Below are 21,072 nucleotides of genomic sequence, written 5' to 3' on the forward strand. Positions count from 1 at the left end.
AAACTGCCAGTTTATGTCCATAAAGAAATGACAGTGACAAATGTCAGTAGTGAAGACATAACGTCATTTATCAGATAATATTACCAGGATAACCTCTTGGCCTCTTAGTGTCTCTGCCACTCTCTCTCTCTCTCTCTCTCTCTATCTTCTCCCTCTCTGTCAGTCCTTCTTTTCATCCCTCGTGAGGCCAAAGTACACATGAATGAATGCTGTGAATGTGTCTGGGAAAGCAGCAAGTCAGGCCCTGATCCCAGGCCCACCCAGCCAAATACAACAGGGAGCAGGTGCAGGAGTTAAAAATACCAGGGCACACACACTTCCTGGGTTCCACTAACAAAGAGTTTGGTTCTGACTCCTGACTGGTACAAAGTATTAAAAGTTAATGTTGGTTAGGGTTTTATTTCGTACCTTGTCTGCTGTTTGAAACAATTGAGATGCTAAATGCGTGCTGGTGTATCGACGTTCTACCCAATATATCCTGATGATTTGTTGGCAGCTGTGAATAAGCCAGCTGATGATTAATATTGTTTGTGCTGATGTGAAGGACTACTCTGCACTCTGTGCTTTGGTTGAGCTGGAGATACCGCAAACCTGTCCCATATGCCGCGGGATTGGTCTAGTATTGTCAACAACCACATACATTTCCTTTCAAACAGGAAATGTTTGGGGCAAGAGGTATGTTAACTTCAAAGCAACATTAACTATCAAGAGTATCTGTGTTGAGTCAAATCTCACAAAATGCAGTGTAAGTTAAATCATAGTGAGATCTGCTGACTAGAAACTGTTCTTTTACTCGACCGACTAAAAGGAAACACCAAAGAAAAATTAATCTGAAGATGAAAATGTGAAAGTGTAGACCAAGCATTTGCTTGTCATCCTGTGTGCAGTTTAAATTGTTGATCTATCTCCTAAGGAAACAACTAGAAGAGGGTGTCAGGAAATTCAGTTTGAGTGAAGCTCAAAAGCTAAAATTGTATTCTAACCAAGTAAGATCAAAACATTTTGTGGCTGTACTTGAAATAGTGAATCTGTGTTATCTTTTGCACCCAAGAGATGACAATGGCTGCAGTGAGGCAACAGCAGCAGAGGCTATTGTGTTGTTAAAAAGTCTAGCGACAAAGATGCAATAAGATTAGACCAGAATATGTAACTACTTTCAATCCACAGCAGACGTGCCTTTAACTTCTGCTGTAGTAGGAATTAAATCTGGTCTTACTGTCAAAGTAGATGCTCAGTCTAAAAAAGTTTAATAAGAAGAAATAGACATCATAATGGGACTGTAATGAGCCACAAGATCTGTGTAGCAGACCAGTCAGCCTGTCGCACAATCACACTCGATCATCGTGACGTCGCTCACGTCAATCAAACAACAAGGGTTTGCAAAGGCCTGTGTCCCTTTCACTCATCCGTTTTACTCCATAAATGCTCTGGCAGTTTTAAATGTCAGAGTCAAGTTTGAAAAGGACCCTGAGTTGTTTTTCTGTCACACTCACTCTGGCAAATTGCCGACACGAGACTTAATAACTTCTTAGAATTTTTTCATTCATAACTCTAATGTGGAGGAGGAGCCACATTAACAGATACAGCACACACGAGGCTATGATAACCGATTTAAGTGTCTTAAATTATCTACAGGCTATACTGTGTCTTGACTAGCTGTCAACGTTCTAGCTCCAAGAAGCCATAATTTCTCTCACCGTCATTAGTATTGTCGTTTAATTATAGGGTGGGCCGACTCGGAGAAGTCAGGGACTGCAGAACAATAAAAAAAAAACAGCATTACCCAGGCAGTAGTCCTCACTTCAACTACCAGCTGTTTCCCAGATGTTTGGCCACGCACACACCCTGCAGATCTTGAGGCTAACGTAATCACCCTTTTAAACCGTGGCTAGGACTATCTTTAGCTGAGCGTGCTTGTGTCTGTGTGTATTAGACGGAGAGTATGAGAAAAACAGCGAAAGCAATTGATACAGTGTGAGAGATGGACTTGTTTGTGTGGCAGGAGTCAAGAAAGGATGTAGTTCTTCAAACAGGGGAAATACTTTTTAGCATTTAGTTCTTCTCGTGTGTGTCTTGGGATCTTTCCGAGGCCAAAATGTTCCCTCTCTGTTTTTATACTCTCACACAGCAGTGCTTAGGAAAGTGTTTTGACCAAGAACTCTTTTGATCGACCAAGAATTTGGTGCAGTTTTCTATGGCACAGATGTGGTTCCACATACAGTACATACAAGTACATATTATCGGCTTTTGTTGATATAAGCACTGTGAGTAAAGAGAAAAAAGGGTTAAGGTAAAAAGTGATAAATTAAGTAATGGTAAACCACTTGTGGTTTACCAGTACTTGTTTAGTGGGAGTCGACAGGATGGAAAAAATGTTTGGAAATAGTAGCAGACAGCTAAAATTAGTCGACAATTTCTGCAGAATTTCATGTTTTTGTAAACAAATGCAGCCCTTAGATCCATGAATTCTCTCTATTACATACACGCAATAACAGAAGCATACATTAGTGCCGCAATAAATGTAATTTTAATGAGACTGCATCAGAGAGGTGTTTCAACTGTGGAATTTTTCGAGGTTTTACTTTGAGCTGTGGCTGTACAGGATTAGGTGTTCCTTTTTACTGTGTCCACTCCTGCACAGATTCCGTCTTGTTGGAAAGGGTCAGAAATGTTTTCTCCGACAGGTTGATTTGGTTTTCAAAGACCTAAAATTTGTGTGTTCACTGTCTGAAGCAGAAATAACTTAAAAATACATTTTCATTTATATTACTGCAATCTTATGTTATGTTTTTCCTGTGCTATAATTTAATTAAAATTATTTTGGCTATACACTTTTACTGTTATGCTCCCAGTGACACACTGGTTTGCTCAACAAAAATGGACAAGAGTACCTATCTAATGCCCATCATTTCATCTGCTTGGATAGATGGAGCGAGACCCGAATGAAATGGCATACTACTGAGTGATTTGTCTGTTGCCTCCTGCAATTAATTAAAGAGGAATAAACAGATAAACTGGTGGAGAGATAGATCAGATGTCTTTAGTCTTGCCATGCTTCAGTAAGGACTGCCTGACAGCTGTGTGCTTCCAAAACCACATTCAATAACAGATGCCACAGTTAAAGATAACATGCTGGTTGCTACTGTTTCACAACAATACGGGATTCAGTTTGGATTTTTGCATGCATTTGTGTCCAGTATGTTTTTCAGAGACAACCACCGGCATCTACTGGTGTCTGTGCATTGTATGAGCCATCACATTTTTGAAAAGTGCATTTAACTTCAGTGTGTGTGTGTGTGTGTGTGGACCTCTGGGTTTTGTTTCAACATGTAGAAGAGAGGCATCAGTATGCCATTGCACTGCATACAGTTTTCTGCTGACTTGCCACTTTGTATGCAAAAACCAGCGTCTTTCATTCTACTTGCAAGCCTGAACTAGAGTAGTTACCAGCCAGCTTTTATCTTCTTCCTTTTCTATTTGTTTGCAGTTTTACAACAGCATTAAGTCAACCCTTTGATGTCACCCTCTTTCAAATTCAGCATTAAGTCGTAATAGTTGGTTGAAATAGTACAGAAGAAAAGGAAGTATTTTGTGACGAGAGCTTAAGCCCCGTCTTGCCTCTCATGTACCAAAATACTGAGGATGTGTATGTGCCCACTAGAAACTAGAAACCAGGTTAAAGCAGGACATCATAAAACACATTTTCATGCACTGCAGTGACCTGGTTACTCCAGAATGTGTGTTTTAAATGTATTTGGGCAGCAGTCAGATTTCTCCCCTACCCTTCACCTGATGTTGTAACCAAGTCTGGCATAGTTTAAGTGACTTAACCTCACATTGAGAGGTCAGGCTTTGTACTGGCAGAGCACAAAGTGTTTTTTTTACTGTGCACGTGTATCTTTAATTAGTCTTTTCTTTGGTTCAGTTGAAGTCAGACTTTGGATCAAAGTATTTTAGATTCATGCTCTCTCTGTGTGTGTTCTCTGTCCTGCCTTGCACATGTCCTCATGTAAAAACATTGTTATAAATCTAGTCAAGCGTATTACTGGCCAAAAAAGTCATCTGGATGTGTTACCCAGGTTTCACTTAATCTCTAACTTAGCCTGATAAAGGAAACCAATGTTTATTGATTACATGACATCTAAAGAATCAGGTTTCTCTAGCTTGTTTACCACCTAGCACATAGTTTTAATATATGACTCCGGTCAGGCATTTGTTTTCTGATGTTGCCACTATGAGGAAGAGAAAGTAGGCCTGTCATATGGTTTACTGGCCCTTGACGGATCACTGAATTAGCTACTTGTTTTTGTGTTTCGCAGGGAGTATTTTTGCAGAAGGGAAACTCTGATTGGCACTGCGGTCCAGTATCTGCAGTGAAAACTGAGCTGTGTTGCGGTTGCGTTATATTTTGCAGTCTCATGAAAGAGACCGGCCGGTCCAAGAGCTGCAGCACTTTGTTGCGACTTCCATTAGCCAAAGGACATGGAGAGAAATCTTTTTCAACTCCCCACCATGCTGGGCCACTGTGTGCATTTTCCCTTTTGAATCTCAGTGCCTGTGTGTTTATTGGACCTCAATTGACAGTGACTTGCCTCTTCCTGTATCATTATATCTGCATGTGTGAAAGCACCAAGAGAACCAAGAGTCCTGGAGACGTGGAAAGCATCTCAATTGTGGCCTTCTCCCTTTATCTCGCATCCCTTTCATTCACCATTTTTTTTTCACTTATCTGACAAGACAACTTGGAAGTAAACCTAATAATCCCATGAAAAGATGAATGAGTGTGTGAATGCTTTCATGTACCTAGTGTGATCAGACTAAGATGAAAGAGATGAGCTGTTGAGAGTGGAAGACGCTACTGAAGTTCTTCCTAGGTTGCCAAATAGTTTTCCTCCCCTTCCCCCTCCCATCTTTGATTTCTGTAGATTCCCTGCCTCCTGTAATTGACAGGCTTTTGAAGTACAGTAGCAGGCTAGTCACACTTCCTTTGTAAGCCCCCTCCCCCCCCTCTGGGAAAGAAGCTTGTCAGAATTTGTGAATATATGAGTTCAGATTAAAGATCTCACATTCACAGGACGTCAGAGTTATAACGTGAACTTTCTTCTTATCTTACATATATGCAAGATACAGTATTTCTATTGGCCTATGTGCTGTTGTTTTTACTGCTTGACATCTGTAGGGAGACACTGGTGCAAACTTCCCCCTGACTGATAACGATGATTGATGATGGTCGTCAATAAACCCTCAGAGATAAACCATTGTTCAAAAGCAAAATAAACTAAAATTTCATCATCGATTGAATTCATGCAAGAGTAAACTGTTCTCTCTATTTTCCAGCTCACCGCTGTTCTCCCACAGTACTGGGAAGGGGAAAAAAATGATAAGATTTCCAGATACTAAATATCTCTGTGACCTATGTTTAAAAGGCCAAAAACTGTTACATAAACTGACAGATGAAGCCAGCAATGTTGACATTCTTGTATCCTGTTTGTACTTGTTTCACTGTTTTTTAATGTCTTCATTCATATTTGCAGAAATAAGTATTTGTGTGTGTGAGGGATTTTTGTCTTGTTCAGACTATTTTGACACTGATTTAACATTTCCTGTAGTTAAAATAGCAAATAAGGAGAACTGTGCAACCTTGGTAGAGGTTGCGCATGTTAGTATGTGGACTACATGAGCATGTTAGTCTATAAAAACTAACTAGGTCGTTGTAATGAGACTGTGTCCTGCTGTGATCATCTTAACTATTTATAGTGCTAACATGAATATGATGAAGTGGCTATTTTATCTCCACAACCTCAGCGCACGATGACTTTGCTTGACAAACTTAGGTCAATATAATGGTGACTTCTCCAAGTCCGCTAGTCTGACTTTGATTCACTTGCACTGTCAATTAGACTCTTTAAAGGTCGCGATGGATCAAAAATCAATAACAACAGTTTCTGCAGGCACTTTATAATCAGCAATACTTCCTTTATTGTATCATTGCTCCCTATATGTTTCAGTTGTTCTATCACCTTACAAAAATATCAGTCTTATATCTCCTGAATGATCTGATTAAATGCATGTTTCTTTAATGTAGCTGATGTTAGATATATATTATAAAAGTTCTTCTTGAGACCAGCAGGAAGAAACTTCAGAGGTTTAGGTTTGTGTCACAGATTGATGATGATTATGAAGTGTTTTGTGATTTAAGTAAACATTGTATTTTGATGATGGTGAGTTGATGCACACGAATGTAGTGTATCACTTTCATTATGGTCAGCAGTTAAAGTGATATATGGGAACTTGATATAGTGTGAAGTTTTGTCACACTCTCTGCCTCAACAAATGTTCGAACGGTAATGATAGCATACATTTGTTTATGACAGAGAAGAAGCTTTGAATGAAGGAGATTTTGTGCGTGTAGGAATGTTGTTGTTGTGAAGCAGTTTTTTGCCTTTGTAACTCCTCTGCAGCTTTGCGGAGCTCCAAGGCTGTTGATGGGTTCAGCAGGCCTCAGTTTGGCTCTCCGTTCCTGTCTCTGGCCGTGCCAGTGCTTTTTCTAGCCGAGCTCCGTGTTGCTGCTGGCTTTATCCTCTCTCTGCTTTGGGTTTTCGCATTGCTGTGGTGATGTGTTGGCCCTCTACCAAACAGTTCTGTCACCACACTAGAAAAGTCAAGGGTTATTTTAATGTGCTGCTGCAAACTATGAGCAAAACATCCCCTTATAGTGAAGCACAACTGAATAAAAACACAGTAAAAAGTGGAACTATGCATATATATTGAACTCACTCTGATTCTTAGGTAGATCTGTAGTGCGACAGAAGGCTTTTTTGTGTACAGCCATTGCAAAACCATGGCACAATATTGCTGACAGCGGAGGATAGATCAGGTTTCGTATCATGTTTCGGTCAACAGGCTCAATTTCAGCAGTTTCCCTGACAGCACTGTGTCTGCGTCTGCGTCTGCGTCTGCGTCTGTGTCTGCGTCTGCGTCTGCGTCTGTGTGTAACTGTGGAAAAAGCACCAGAATATCCTACTTGCATACTAGTGCTTTCCTAAATTTTGACATTGCAGTTAGTGTGAGTTTCTTGACAGAATGAAGCATGGAGCTTGTGTGCTCACAAATGCTGATACATTTGTTTTGGAGCATCATTATCAATTTAGACCTGCATATATAGTTAATAAGCTGATGTCAGTACATAAAAAAAGGCTAAATTAATAGACCTATTCAAAGGCAGTTTTTTTAAGCTCATACAAATCCAGTGTTAAAAACAATCAACAGGTGGCTCTGCCTGCTCAGGATTGCTTAGTGCAGGAAAATGTCTTCTTGTGCCTCTTGCTGTGTTTTTTTTTTACCATGACAGTGACTTTGTTGCAAGTGCCATCCTTTAAAGGTCTTACTGGGGAGATATAGAAAATAATTTGAGCATGAAATACCTTAAAATATTGATCAATAGTCTTTGGCAAGTAATCTTGGTGTTACAGTAATTGTTTGTCAAAGGATTCAAAATGCAGGCCCATTTGTAACCAGAGTGATCAGAAGGTCCTGTTTTAACAAGGACACACCGCGTCTGGTGTGAAGCACCCAAAACTGGGCCTGATTGATATCATCCTATTGCAGGACTGCAGCTTCAATTAAAACTGCACCACCTATCATTAATAAAAGTTACAGCAGCGGCAGCTTAGACTGACATCATATGCATCTAACTGCGTTGGCCAATCATGTATGTCAAAGTATTTATTTTAGATAGATTACCATTATAAGCCACAGCGACAGAGTCCTCTGAGCAGCACACTGTCTCCCTCTCCTCCCTGTGATGGCAACACTGGATGATGTTTTTTTACAGAGAAGCTATTTTTCTTCTCTCCTGTCCCATCATTATTTCTCACTCTTGACTTTGCAAACTTGTGTTGACATTCAAGTGATTAAACTCAATTTTAATTCATTCATTTTTATAGTTTCTCCTCTCTTTATCTCTCTCAAACATTTGCCGGTTATTTGTGTGTTCTCTGTTTGACACTTCTCTTTCCATCTCTCTGTCTGATAAGAAAATAGTGGATTAGCAAATATATTGATTTTTTTAAAAAAAAAATTTTTTAATGACAGTCCTTTTCTCTCTGTTTTCAGACTGCCAAAGGCTACATCCTCCTGTTTGATGTGCTGGGTGGAGGAGATGACAAATACCTCTATGAGCCTGTCTACCCAAAGTGAGTGCAGCATGCATACATACTCACACACACACACACATGTAGGGCTGCAATGAATGATTATTTTCTCAATTAATCGTTTGTTTATAAAATATCAGAAAATAGTGAATACTGTTTTATCTGATCAACAGTCATTACTCGACTAGTCATTTCATGTTTATGATACTGATTTTATTATTTAAATATGTATATTTTTGGGAGCATCAGAAAATGGTTTGAGTTCCAGGGTGAGAATGTTATAATTAACATTTTTAACACTGTGCTACATTACAGAGAAATACAAAACCGTAATAATGAGACTTTCAAATACTTATGTGTCTCTACAACCAGCAAGTAGACTGAACATTTATTTCACACATTATAACATCACACAACTTCTGAACTTGTACCAGACTCGGCTGAAAAATGGGACCAGTTGTGTGCAGAGCTGCCGAAGCTCCATTCTGAGATGGTACCAAATAGAGATTCAACCAAACTCACAGACAATCACACTGCATGTTTTCTGCAATGCTAGTGAAAGGGCATACAGCGCTGTTGCCTATCTGCAAGGACAGAATAAGGAAGGAGAAGTTGTGACAAGTTTCGAGGGAGCTGCAGCAGCTTTTTTTTTTTTCTTCCTGCGACTAGCCGACCAATGAAAACCAAGACTCTTCTCATCGACAAAGGGTTTGGTCTACTATTAGGGGGCAGCTCTACAATTTACTATCATGTATGACACAGAAAAGCTTCAAATCCTCACATTCAAGAAGCTGCAATCAGCTGGACATCATTATAATGGCAAATTATGATGACATTACTGGTTACAAACAACCTCAGCCTTTATTTATATGAACACTTAAGTTTCAGCTGCTTTTTTTTTTTCCTTTTGGGATTTCTTGCTTGCTGCAGTTTATCTTTGAAGAAAATGTCAACTTCCTCGTTATCTAACACTCCCTGGGGTTCAAACCAGCAAAGTCTCGTCAGCAATCAGCCGGCAGATGTCTGTCAGTGCAGCCGGCCAACATTACAAGTAGGAATACAAGAATACAAGAGCTCTTTATGACTAAATCCTCTTATGAAATGTAAAGCTCATGACCAAACATGGAGTTAATAGTTTGCTGTGGTTACATGATCGATAAAGTATGTAGTGAACTTTTACCTGCTAATTGCTACAGCTGTTTATACACTTAACATGATACGCTCACATGTGATTGATTGACATCTCATACTAAACATGGACATTAATCCGCTGCTTTCCACAATGTTTTGAGACTTGGCTGCAGGGATTTTTCTCCCATTCACCCTCAAGAGCTTTAGTGAGCTCAGCCACTGGTGTTGGGTGTAGTCACAGTCAGCGATTCAATGCATCCCAAAGGTGTTTGATGGGGTCAAGATCTGGTTTCAAGCTGAACATAAAAAGTCTTTACTATTCTGTCGGTTTCTCTAGTTTGTATCAATAAAGACATCCATGTTGTGAGTCTGTGTGGTGTTAGTATGGCTTTGTGTCTACAATGCGTGTGTAAACGTCTGTGTGTGTGTGTGTGTGTGATTCACATTCCTAGACAACATACCAGCAAAGGTAGGGCAAGTCTGGACACATCCAGTGATCTTTTTCAGCTCTGCCAGTTGTGTTCAGGAATTTCGGCAGTTTTCCTCACACATCTATAAAACTAATATTTGTATCACTCTGTGTTTGCACAGAGGAAGTCCTCGTGTGAAGGTGACCCCGGGTTATAAGGAGGAGCAATGTGCCCCTGCTCTGTCTCTAGAGATGAAGAAGCCTGTGGATCTGGAGGCCCCCATCACCAGGTAGGATGCTGTCTTATTGTCCTCCCCTCCCTCCCACCCTTGTTCTCTCTGCCTCTGTGTTTCTCTCTGTTGTGTCTTTCTCTCTTCCTCTCCCTCATATAAGCCTCACTTACCCAGGTCATGGATTGTGTCATCGAGTTCACATGCACACAGACAAAGGCACCTCCATATGCTGAATCCATCAAAAGTTATTCTCACTCTATATCGTCAGTGCAGGTGCTTCCTGTAACACAACGTCATGTCTATGTTGGAGGTATAGCGTGAGCAGCAGCAGCAGTTAGCGCTCCGTTTGTGTGTCTACACAGGATGTGTTTATACACAATGTTGAGTGTCGGCCCCCTGCGTTTTGGAAGTCACACAACCGCTGTAGTTATGTGCTTTAAACAGTGGAAAACAGACTTGAAGACAGCTGTGTTGATTGAAATAGAGGCGTATCTGTTCCTTCAGACCCTCCCTTTGTTCATAGATGCCTCATTATGTACATTTTCATGTATAGAAATGTTCTATCCATTCATATCATTAGTTTGAAATCATGTAAAAGCAAGATGATTTCCATCAAATCTGAAAACTACAGTATGCATTGGCATTGATTTCTATATTTTAAAGCTTGTAGCCTGCACTGACCTCGTCATTTAAACTACATGTCGTTTTCGCTCACATAGTTCACCAGGAAATATTAAAAGAATATTCACCATTGTTGTAGCTGTTAAAGGCACACAGCCCCTTGAAACATTTAAAAACTTGAAATCCTTGTATGTGTGAAGGGCATTTGGCCCAGAGTTAAGGCTTGAAAAATTCTCTTCTTCCTCTCACGGAAAGTCGGAATTGGCAGCGAGAGATGGCCGAAGAACAGCGAGGAGCTCTTGTCAGTTGTTGCAGTGTCATCTGCAGAGAGAAATAACACGAATCTGCAGACATGGAGGGGTGCCGAAAGAGAAGAGTGATGATTGATGGAAGGGTTTAGTGATGATTGATGAAAGGAAAGAATGACAAAAGGAACATTTTTTGATTTCATTGTTAGCTGGACGAAGTTCAGTGTTGCCTGGAGCACAGCTGATTCAAATCAGCCTCATAATTTCGGGGATTTCGGGACATATTTACTCAGATGGTAGCAGAGCATTTTGGGAATCCTTACCAGATTTCATCACTCTGTCATCCTACACTGCGTGCACAATTATTAGGCAAATTGTATTCCTCAGGATTAATTTGTGTTGTTGAACAAATACAATGCTCTCTGTCAATCCAAAATGTTATTGAGCCTCAAACCTGAGTGTTTAACAAAGAAAAAGTGAGTTTTGTCTTTCTGAGGAGTATATATAAGTGGGCATAATTATTAAGCAACTTAATTACAAAAATTATTTTTCCCAACTCACTTGTTTATTCTCAATTTTCAAAGTGTATCAAATAATAACGCAAAATGATTAAATAACATTTTTGGCCTTGAATGCTGAGGACTTCTTACTGTACCACTGCACTGCATGCCATCCAGAAACTGGCAGCAGGTTTGGAAGTTGATTTTCAGTCCATCTTCAACTTGAAAACATCCAACTATCTCATCCTTAATGATAGCAGCCCCACACCAGCACCCCTCCTCCACCTTGCTGGCACCTGACTCAAAGTGGTGCCCTGTGTGTCCATTAGTGACCCGACCCCGGGCCCTCCATCTGCTCCATCAAGAGTCACTCTCATTTCATCTGTTCATAAAACCTTTGAAGAAAATCTTTCTCCAGGTATTTCTTGACCCAATCTTGACACTTCAACATGTGAATCTTATTCAATGGTGGTCGTGCTTGACATTGAATTCTTTTCAAGTCTTTCGCTGTTAATTTGCACCTTTTCTTCTCCATGCATTTTTTGCAACCCTGTTGACTATTCACAACAAAATGTTTGATTGTCCGGTGGTCATGTCTCAATAGTTTACCTATTTCAAAAGTGTTGCAGCCGTCTGAAAGGCATTTTACAATTTTTGACTTTTCAGTGTCAGTTAAAACTCTTTTTTGGCCCATTTTATCTGAGGTAATGAAGCTGCTTAATAATTATGCACACCTTAATATAATATGATATAATCCTCCCTCATTACACAAATACATATCACCTGAAAATGATTAAATCCAATAAGTATTCAAGTTTATATGGCTTGAAGTTGGAAAATGTGCATAGAAATAATGATGAGGTGAGAGTACTCACTTGCCTAATAATTGTGCACACACTGTAGCTCTTCAGTTTAATGCTGGTGTGAGATTTATTGCCCATCCTGTTATCTTGTGACTACGCTTGCTTGTCACACATTCTAAATTAGATGTTTATATTTAGCCTGTTGTATTTCAAAGTCATCTATCGTTACACTGTATTTCCATTGCACCTCGTTAAAACACGGAAATCTCACAGCATTGCGAGTACATCTAAATGAACGAGCCTCGTTATGCAATAGAATATAAATAAATGCGTAAATGCTATTCCATTTCTAAAACCTAGTATCTAAATTATAATGAGCTTGATAGAGAAACGCAGGCATCTTCATTGACATGGAACAACCCAGGAACCTGTTAGAAACAAGCCCTCGTCTAGTGCCTCTTTGTTTTTGCTCGTTTCTGTTCTTTTTAAGATTCTTTCTTATCTTCGCTATTATCACCCACACATCCTCCAACTTGACATCTTTGTTTGCTCAGTGACAAGAACTGTCACTCCATCAGTTTTCTGCTCGACTTTCCACTCTTTTTTTTTTTTAATCTTTTTGTTTATATTGTATGTGTCTTCTGTTTGACGTGTTTGTCTTTTAACATCTCCTCCGCTGTGTTCATTTGACAGAGAGATTACAGGGTAGTCATCTGAATGAGAGCACTGTGAAATGGAATTTCACAGGCACAGCTTGATAGTGCAGGAGATGAGTGGGTGTCTCCTGCTGTGAAGCTACCAAGAGAAGTTTCCTCCCCCTCAGTGAAAGTCCAATGTCCTTATACGCTTTGCTTCCGTTTTTTTTTTTTTGTCCTCTCTCTCCTCTCTGACTCTTAGCTTTTCTCTTCTTTGTCGTCCCATTGTGCCATCTTCAGACCTCTCATACTTTTTTGAAAGCACAATAAACAGCTTCACACACACAAACACACCGCTGTTTGTTCCCTTGTGTGTTTGAAGACAATGAGACTTGGCAATGGCAGCTATGTGGCCTCATCACAGCTGGCCAATAAAAGTTTCAGGCTTCACTCAGAGGGCACAGCTGGATGATGACTAGTCCACTGTTTTCGAACACTCCGCTGTTTGTTATCTCGCTCCCACCCATCCTACCTACTGCCCCCGACTGTTTTCCTTTACTCCCTCCTCCTCTTCGGTGTTGATATCTCCGTTTCTCCGTCTTCCCAACAGTCTGCAGTCCCTCCAGGAGGACTTACTGGTGTGCACCGCAGACGGCTACCTCCACGTGCTGCACTGGGACGGGCTTGGCAGCAACGGACGCAAGGCCATCTGCCTCACTACAATCCCCTTCTCGCTAGACCTGCAGTCTGCTAGAGGTTAGAGAAGACCCATGCACACCGGTTAACACAGGAGAAGACCTGATTCCAGTTGACAGTATAAACAGAAGCTGCAAAGCACTCACTAACGTTGGGAAATGAATTATAAATAATTTAGACCTGACCATTTAAAAAAAGCATTTCAATATTGAATTCTCTCAAAATCACACATGATCCTCTGCCTTATTTAGTTTTTAACATTCTCATCATTAACTTCAGCTCCAGATTCAGTTTTTGTTGTTGCATAGAACACTTCAAACCCCTGAATGTGTGTGTATGTGTAGGTGGTCCCTCTCTGGACCTGGAGGGAGTATATATCCGCTGCATGGAGTACTGCGTGACGCTGGACGGCTTCGCTGTGGTACTGAGCGACGGACGCTTGGGCTTTATCACACCGCTCAGCAACATCATCACCACAGACGTAAGGACACTCATTGTTGACGTTTAAGCACACACACAGTCTGCTAAAAGGCAAATAAAGGATACAGACCCAGATTATGAAAAATATATAATAGCTATAGCATTGAAAAGCTGACAAAAGTCTTTGATTTGTCTTAACGAGACTTGCATACAGCCTGGTGCAAATCAGCATATGACATCATCTGACCACATGACAGGGAAACCACCACAGACCTATTTTAGCCACAAAAATCCCTGATATTATAACAACTTTTCTGTTTTATAATTATAATCATGCTTTGTTTGTGTAAATAAAACATTTTGCTTGGCTTTTGAAGAGGCAATGCAATGACAATCTATCATTTAGCAATATTCCAGGTTAGTTTTGCAGAAAAAAATAATTAAGGTATCAATTAAGGAAAAGATTTAAAGGCTAAAACTATACATAGTAGATAAGTCGAGGCAAAGTGAACATGCAGTGTTCTTTTTGCATGTTAAACAAGTGAGAGAGCTGTTGATGTCCTTTGTGGATTAAAAGTTTAATATAATGACATCAACACCAGCAATCAGTTTTCCCAAAGAGGAGAGACGCCCAGAATTACTCAAAAAGAAATATCCATACTGATGATGTAACTTGTTCAGGTCAACAGATTTTTACATTGTATAAATAGCTATCATTTTTATCTTGGCAGGATTTAAGAAATAATGACTGTATCAGTAAGAACTCTTTTCACATCCAACAAGGAGCTCAACATAAACAAGTCGTTGTTATATTTTGGCTAGAAATTCTGTTTTTTTGAAATTAGACAGTGGGTGTTAGAGTCACTATCAAGATAAAAACATGTCCTGATTATAAATGTCACATTATCTAACCAAGCCTTCTACTGATAATATGTGCTGTAGAGTTTCATATAGGCTTTACAAAAACATTTTAAAGTTAAATCTCAGTGATGTGTTTCAAGCTGACAGCAGTATAAACACGTTCTGCTGACTTGTGAGCGGCCACGTCGTGCACACTAGCAGTGATTTGTAATTCATAAAGGTTTTCCGGTGTGTGTGTGTGTGTGTGTGTGTGTGTGTCCAGCAGCTGCAGGGCGTCTGGGCAGCAGACGTGACAGATGGCACCTGTGTGGCTGTCAACAACAAGTACAGACTGATGGCTTTCGGTTGTGCCAGGTACGTGTTTGCATGTCTCTCTTGCTCCCTGCATCTGTATTTTCACAAAACAGCGCTGGGAAGAGAACCCGGGTGTGTTTGTTTGCATCCCCGTGTCACAGAGATTGATTGTTGTCCGTGTGGTGTGTGTCCAGTGTGAGAATCTGTCAGTTCGTGTTTGCCGAGGCTAACTAGTGTATGCCTGTCAGAAACTTCTCACGGATTGTATAATCTGTCAGCTTGGCAGGATTTTCTCTTCCTCACCGCTCCCTCCTCTCCTTCTCCGTCGTTTTCTACAGTTTTTTGTGTGCTTATTTTGTATTTTATTGAAACAACACGCACACATACACAATGTTTGAGTTCAGAATTGGACTATCTCACTCACAAGGCCGTGCTTGTGTGGTCCAGTTGAATTGAGTCTTTTGAATATTATTTGAATACACTTTCAGTTAAAAGTACTTGTTACTCTGATGTAGATTGCTGTGATTTTTATCACAGAACGAGGAAGAGTTTAACATGTCAGCTGGCAGCAACTGACACCTCGTGTTTTTGGTACAGATGCACGTGCATGCATGTGTGTTTATATGTGAGTAAAAGAAAGCATAGGAGTATACTACTCCAGATTACAGCTACCGGTCGTTTACACTGAAGCCACATTCTGATCCTTTAAAGTAGCGTTTCTAATTACTGCATGGATGATAATCACATCCTAAGTTATGGGTCTTAAAATGTGTTTGTTCTTATTACAGCGGCTCAGTGCTGGTCTACATGATAGACACCACGACAGGATCCATGCAGCTGTCCCACAAACTGGAGCTCACCCCAAAACACTACCCAGGTATCACCCATAAGCTTCTCCATTTCTCTCTTTTTTTTTCCCCCTTTCTGTTTTCCTTCTCTCTCTCCATGTCAAATCCCTACACAAATTCCTCTTTGAGATAACTCGCATTCCTTCAGCTGTGTGTCTCTTGGGTGAACATGCCTGTGTCTCCCTTTAGTTCACATCTGGTTCAGCAGAGTCCTCTAATGAGATCTAAAGCCATAGCTCCCCCTAGTGGGGGAATTGCCATATAGGGCCTTCATCATTCGAATGAAATGCGTTGCTGTCATAGTTGCTGGCATAGTTTCACACATACCTCGACACACATGAAAGTAATATACAGGATTATTTCGTTCCTCAGTACCTTTACAAGAAAACACACGTTCTCCAACAGAGACTAGATCAGTTTTTCTTATTTCTTAGCCCTGAAACAAATCATGTGTGCATAAAGGAACCTTACTATACTATAGATTTATGCATACAGTTGTTTGGAAATCCTTATAAATTGTTATGTGTTTATTTTGCATCCAAGTGTGTTAATTTGCCAATCTTTTAGCAGGAAGTCATGTACTAAAAGGGGATAATTCATATGGAAAATTCAGGTTATTTTGTAGTTATCATGCAAAGAAGGAAGGTGAATGAATTTTAAACCATTTTGTTCAGCTGCTGCAAGAATTTTCATCAAATAATAATAAAAATACTTGGTTTCATTAATCAGAGCTTTTTCTCATGTTTAAGTTTGAAAACAAAAGACCAAACATGATTCAGCTCAGTGCAGCAATGAAAAAGACAATATTCACTAACTACAATGTGTGTGAGAACAAGACAGTGTTCCACTGTTTACACAGACAATCCTGTAATAAAGAAGAGAATAAAATAATGTGATTCTGTGACACACAGTTCGCAAGAGAATTCGTTCAATATTTAAACAGTACAACAATAATCTCTGAATTCTCTCCCTTTTTCAAGACATCTATAACAAGACAGGCCCAGTCAAGCTCATCTGCTGGTCACCCGACTACAGCGTCGCCATGGTTACATGGGAGTGTGGCGGCCTGTCGCTGTGGAGTGTCTTTGGAGCTCACCTCATCTGCACTCTGGGAGAGGACTTTGCGTGAGTGGACGCACACTCCCATGAACAAACACATGTACTTGTACACACTTCACACCTGATTTAATGCAGGTATATATGAACCTCCCTCTTTGTGCTCCCCTCAGGTATCGTTCTGATGGTACCAAGAAGGATCCCATTAAAATCAGCTCTATGGTTAGTGCATTTTTTTTAATACTTTCCTGGTTAAAGTCAAGTGCATGTGTTTAGCATCTGCCATGTTTTTTTCTTTTCTTTCACCCTATAATATAATCTAAAAATAGAACAATAAAAATCCTCACATCATATTTCAGAGATTTAACACAACAGAGATCATTGAACGAGTTCACATAATGGTCAATAATGACAGAAAATAAGATGGCAGAGTTAAAAGCAAAAGTGTTTGTATTTTTTGATGTGTCCCATGACAGGGATTAATGGAAATTAATTACGAACATTCGTTAATTACATCTGTTTCAATTAGAAGAATGACAGTTATGCAAGTTACACATGTATTGCAGATACTTTGAGAGTTATTTTTTCATTACGTTTTATTGTGTGTTTTTAAATGATTTTTCTACACATTTGTAGATTTTTTTGTCTTTGTTTTGAAAAATCAACATTTGCCCTTCACATGTAAAATGCATTTTTGTTACTATCATGCATAGTAAAACTTGTACTATGCCCCCTTTCCAGAGCTGGGGAGCAGAGGGTTACCACCTGTGGGTAATCCCTAACAAACAGGAGAGGAGGAGGAAGGAGGAGCAGCAGCAGAAGGAGGAGGAGGAGGAGAGGGACGACGACGATGACAAGAAGGAAGAGGAGGAGGAGGTGGAGATGGTTCCACCTCCTCAGTCCTCCCTGCAGGCTGGCATACTGCAATTCCACTTTATCAAGAGTGCTCTCACAGTCAACCCCTGCACGGTGAGAAGACGGATGGAAACACAAAGTAGAGTCAGTTTTGTGTAAACATCCGCATTAAACATTCACGCTCTGTTTGCTCCTCTCTCGGCTGTACAGAGTAACCAGGAGCAGGTGTTACTTCATGGTGAAGACCGCCTCTACTTGACCTGTGGTGACCCCACACAGGTCCACAACACCTCTGACACACACCCGCACACACACTTGCACCCATGCGACAGCAGCCCACTGCACCATCCCCCCGACCCCGACTCCTCTCTCTCTCAGGGACTCAGCACTTTACTGGGACACAAGCACTGGCACGTGGTCCAGGTAAGGGTGCACAGTCATCATATGGCAACACACCAACGATGACGAGAGTTTTTAAATATTTCTTCGGATGCACATGTTCAAAATTTATTCTTGAATCAGCAACACAGGCCCCATAATTTTATTTATTTATCTTGTATTTCTCGTATTCTTTTCCTCTAGATTCACAGCACATACCTAGAGAGCAACTGGCCTATACGGGTAAGTGTGTGAATGTATGTGTTTGTAATTTAGCATCTGGCGCACCAAGTGTGGGAATATATATGTGTTTGTAATTTATCATCCTGGTGCACCAAGTGTGCACCAAGTGTCAGAAAAGATGAAAGTCAAAGAATCATGTGTTACATTATCTTCAAAACTCTCTCTCATGATTACTGAACACATTGACTTTGTGATGTCATATGTGGGGAAATGAAAGCATCTGGTAGCACAAACTGGTTCAAACAAACATTATTTAGAGCAGTCATTTCAGCCAGGACACATGTGTGCTCAGACTGTAAAAGCTGTAAGATTCCTGAATTTACATAGTTATGTTTACAAAGTAAACCACCAAGAATTATGATCATTATGCGAGGTGTTTTAAACGTTTTTCAATGACAAAATCTGCATGTTAGTTTTAGTTAAAGAGGTTTGTCTTCTTGGAGAGCTTGGAGGAAGTCAGGAGCAGTTGCCGTTGTTGACCTTTAAAGCTCATAATATGTGATAATGGACAAAACAAACTTGACTTTGTCAGTATGTCAGTAAACCAGTAGTAAATACAACATGTCTATAAAACTGTTGACCCTGTGTTTTAGTTTTGCATGTGTGTTTTCCTGATTGTGTGTATTTGCGTTCTGTGTCAACACTTGATATTATACTGTTTGCCTCACACAGTTTGCAGCCATAAACACAGCAGGCCAGTGCATGGCTGTAGCAGGGAGGCGGGGCTTGGCACACTACTCCTTATTCACAAGGAAATGGAAACTGTTTGGAAATATCACTCAGGTATGTGACACTGTAGACTGGAGGACAAAAAATCTAAATGTAATCTGAATGGCATCAGTACAATCACCAGTGAACAACTGGTGGTTGGAAAATGTTACCTCAGGACCATGGTAATATTTCAAGACGACATGTAATTATCTCTGCCTGCCGTTGAAAAACTAGCAAATACTTCATACTTTTAATTTCCATGTCAATCTACATATTTCATGCGATTCATGCTATTACCCAGCCAGCAATCCTTTGGAACGTAGACCCACATGGAAATTTGCAGCAGCAAAAGTAAAAGCATTTAGGAAAAAAAAAGGAATAAATCTTAAGCACACAAATTAAATATAAATCCCTTGAATCCGTAGCTCAAGTTACACATCTGTGTTTGCATTTCTCGTGCGGTTCCTTGCAGGAGCAGAACATGACAGTAACGGGCGGTCTGGCTTGGTGGAAAGACTTTGTGGTGGTGGCCTGTTACAATTTTATAGACCAGCAAGAGCAGGTGAGACTGAAGCACCAACTACGTCGCTATTGTTCCTCATACGTCACTCTGTTTCTGGTTGTGTTAGTCTCATCATGATGTCTCTCTTCTAACACCAGTTGAGGCTCTATCACCGATCATCCAACCTGGACAATGCCTTCGCTTCGGTCACTAAGCTGCACTCAGACACTCTGCTGCTCAACGTCTTCAGAGACATGGTCATCTTGTTCAGAGCTGACTGCTCCATCTGCCTCTATAGTATAGAGAGGAGGAACGACAGGTGGGCTATTTTTGTACACATGTTATACTTGCAGTCTGAGTTTATTTGTGTATTTGTGCGGACAACGTGGTTATAATATCCTTTTTCTAGACTTTTACTCCACCTCTCTTCTTCCTTTCACACACTCCTGCACCAGGGAAATCCCTGGCACCGGTAGTCATAATAGTGTTAGGTAATAATGTTACTCAGCCACATTTTCTCTCAGGAAAAGCGGCTTCTAGTAAAAGCTAATGATCTAATACCCATCACATGACAGAAATGGCCTCAGCTTTACGTCTTGCTGAGACTAGTCCATGTTTGTAATAAACTGCCAACCTCAAAACTTTAAAACTTTGGCACCGTCTTAATGATTTGTGCTCACGTAAATAGTTGTTTTAACTTTAAATTGTTTTTCAGTTACTTTTCACTCAGGTACATTGACTAAATTTAAATGAGGCACCTACCTGAACAAAATATTTTAGTGCAGTTTTAACACTGATGCTGAAGTATTGAAAGAATTTAAAAGATGTGTTTTCTTCTTGACATTTAGATGTCACCTCTCATATTAACAGCTTTTTCAAACACCTTGTCTCAGTGCCATTCCCGTGTATCAGTGTTTTTACTATAAAGTCTAATATTTGTACCTATATTTGACATTCCAGTCCAAACCCGTCAGCCAACGTGGAGTTGCTGCAGGAAGTGTCGATGTCTCGCTACATCCCTCACCCTGCCCTCGTGGTGTCTGTCACACTCACGTCTGTGCGCACAGAGACTGGCATCACGTTGAAAGCCCCGCAGCAGGTAACACAGGAACACACTGTGGCACTCACACACACACACAGGCACACACACGCACACACACACACACACACACACACGGACAGTCAATTATAAATGTGTGAATCCTTGTTTTACATGTGTTTGTCCATCTCAGGCCTGCATGGCAGAGAGCATCATGTTAAATCTGGCTGGCCAGTTGATCATGCTACACAGGGACCGTTCAGGGCCGCAGGTACGAGAGAAGGAGACGCCTGCCATCAATAAGAAACCGGTGAGTTAAAACCCCTCACTTGGATTGTCAGTGTTCCAACTTTTCAACCTCTTTCACCTGTATTCAGAAAATATGTCAGAAACTTAGTTTTACATAAATCTAAAGCAACATAAATCCTTATAACTA

At 40.4% G+C, this 21,072-nt stretch overlaps 1 protein-coding gene across 2 annotated transcripts in view; it reads left to right on the forward strand.

The window, feature by feature from the left end:
* ric1 (RIC1 homolog, RAB6A GEF complex partner 1) overlaps positions 1–21,072 on the forward strand; it is a 39,953-nt gene that overhangs the window by 11,813 nt on the left and 7,068 nt on the right. The window contains exons 3-18 of one of the 2 annotated variants that reach the window (XM_067575091.1): positions 8,116–8,195; positions 9,876–9,983; positions 13,344–13,489; positions 13,774–13,910; positions 14,973–15,064; positions 15,793–15,881; positions 16,833–16,977; positions 17,082–17,130; positions 17,650–17,877; positions 17,974–18,186; positions 18,346–18,384; positions 19,057–19,167; positions 19,568–19,657; positions 19,756–19,916; positions 20,558–20,696; positions 20,830–20,946. In XM_067575091.1, the coding sequence (XP_067431192.1) occupies positions 8,116–8,195; positions 9,876–9,983; positions 13,344–13,489; positions 13,774–13,910; positions 14,973–15,064; positions 15,793–15,881; positions 16,833–16,977; positions 17,082–17,130; positions 17,650–17,877; positions 17,974–18,186; positions 18,346–18,384; positions 19,057–19,167; positions 19,568–19,657; positions 19,756–19,916; positions 20,558–20,696; positions 20,830–20,946 (1,944 nt within the window). The remainder of the gene's footprint in view (positions 1–8,115; positions 8,196–9,875; positions 9,984–13,343; positions 13,490–13,773; positions 13,911–14,972; positions 15,065–15,792; positions 15,882–16,832; positions 16,978–17,081; positions 17,131–17,649; positions 17,878–17,973; positions 18,187–18,345; positions 18,385–19,056; positions 19,168–19,567; positions 19,658–19,755; positions 19,917–20,557; positions 20,697–20,829; positions 20,947–21,072) is intronic. The other variant, XM_067575092.1, reaches the window with a different exon arrangement.

This window comes from Thunnus thynnus, chromosome 19 (assembly GCF_963924715.1).
Source record: "Thunnus thynnus chromosome 19, fThuThy2.1, whole genome shotgun sequence".
In the NCBI taxonomy this organism is placed as follows: domain Eukaryota; kingdom Metazoa; phylum Chordata; class Actinopteri; order Scombriformes; family Scombridae; genus Thunnus; species Thunnus thynnus.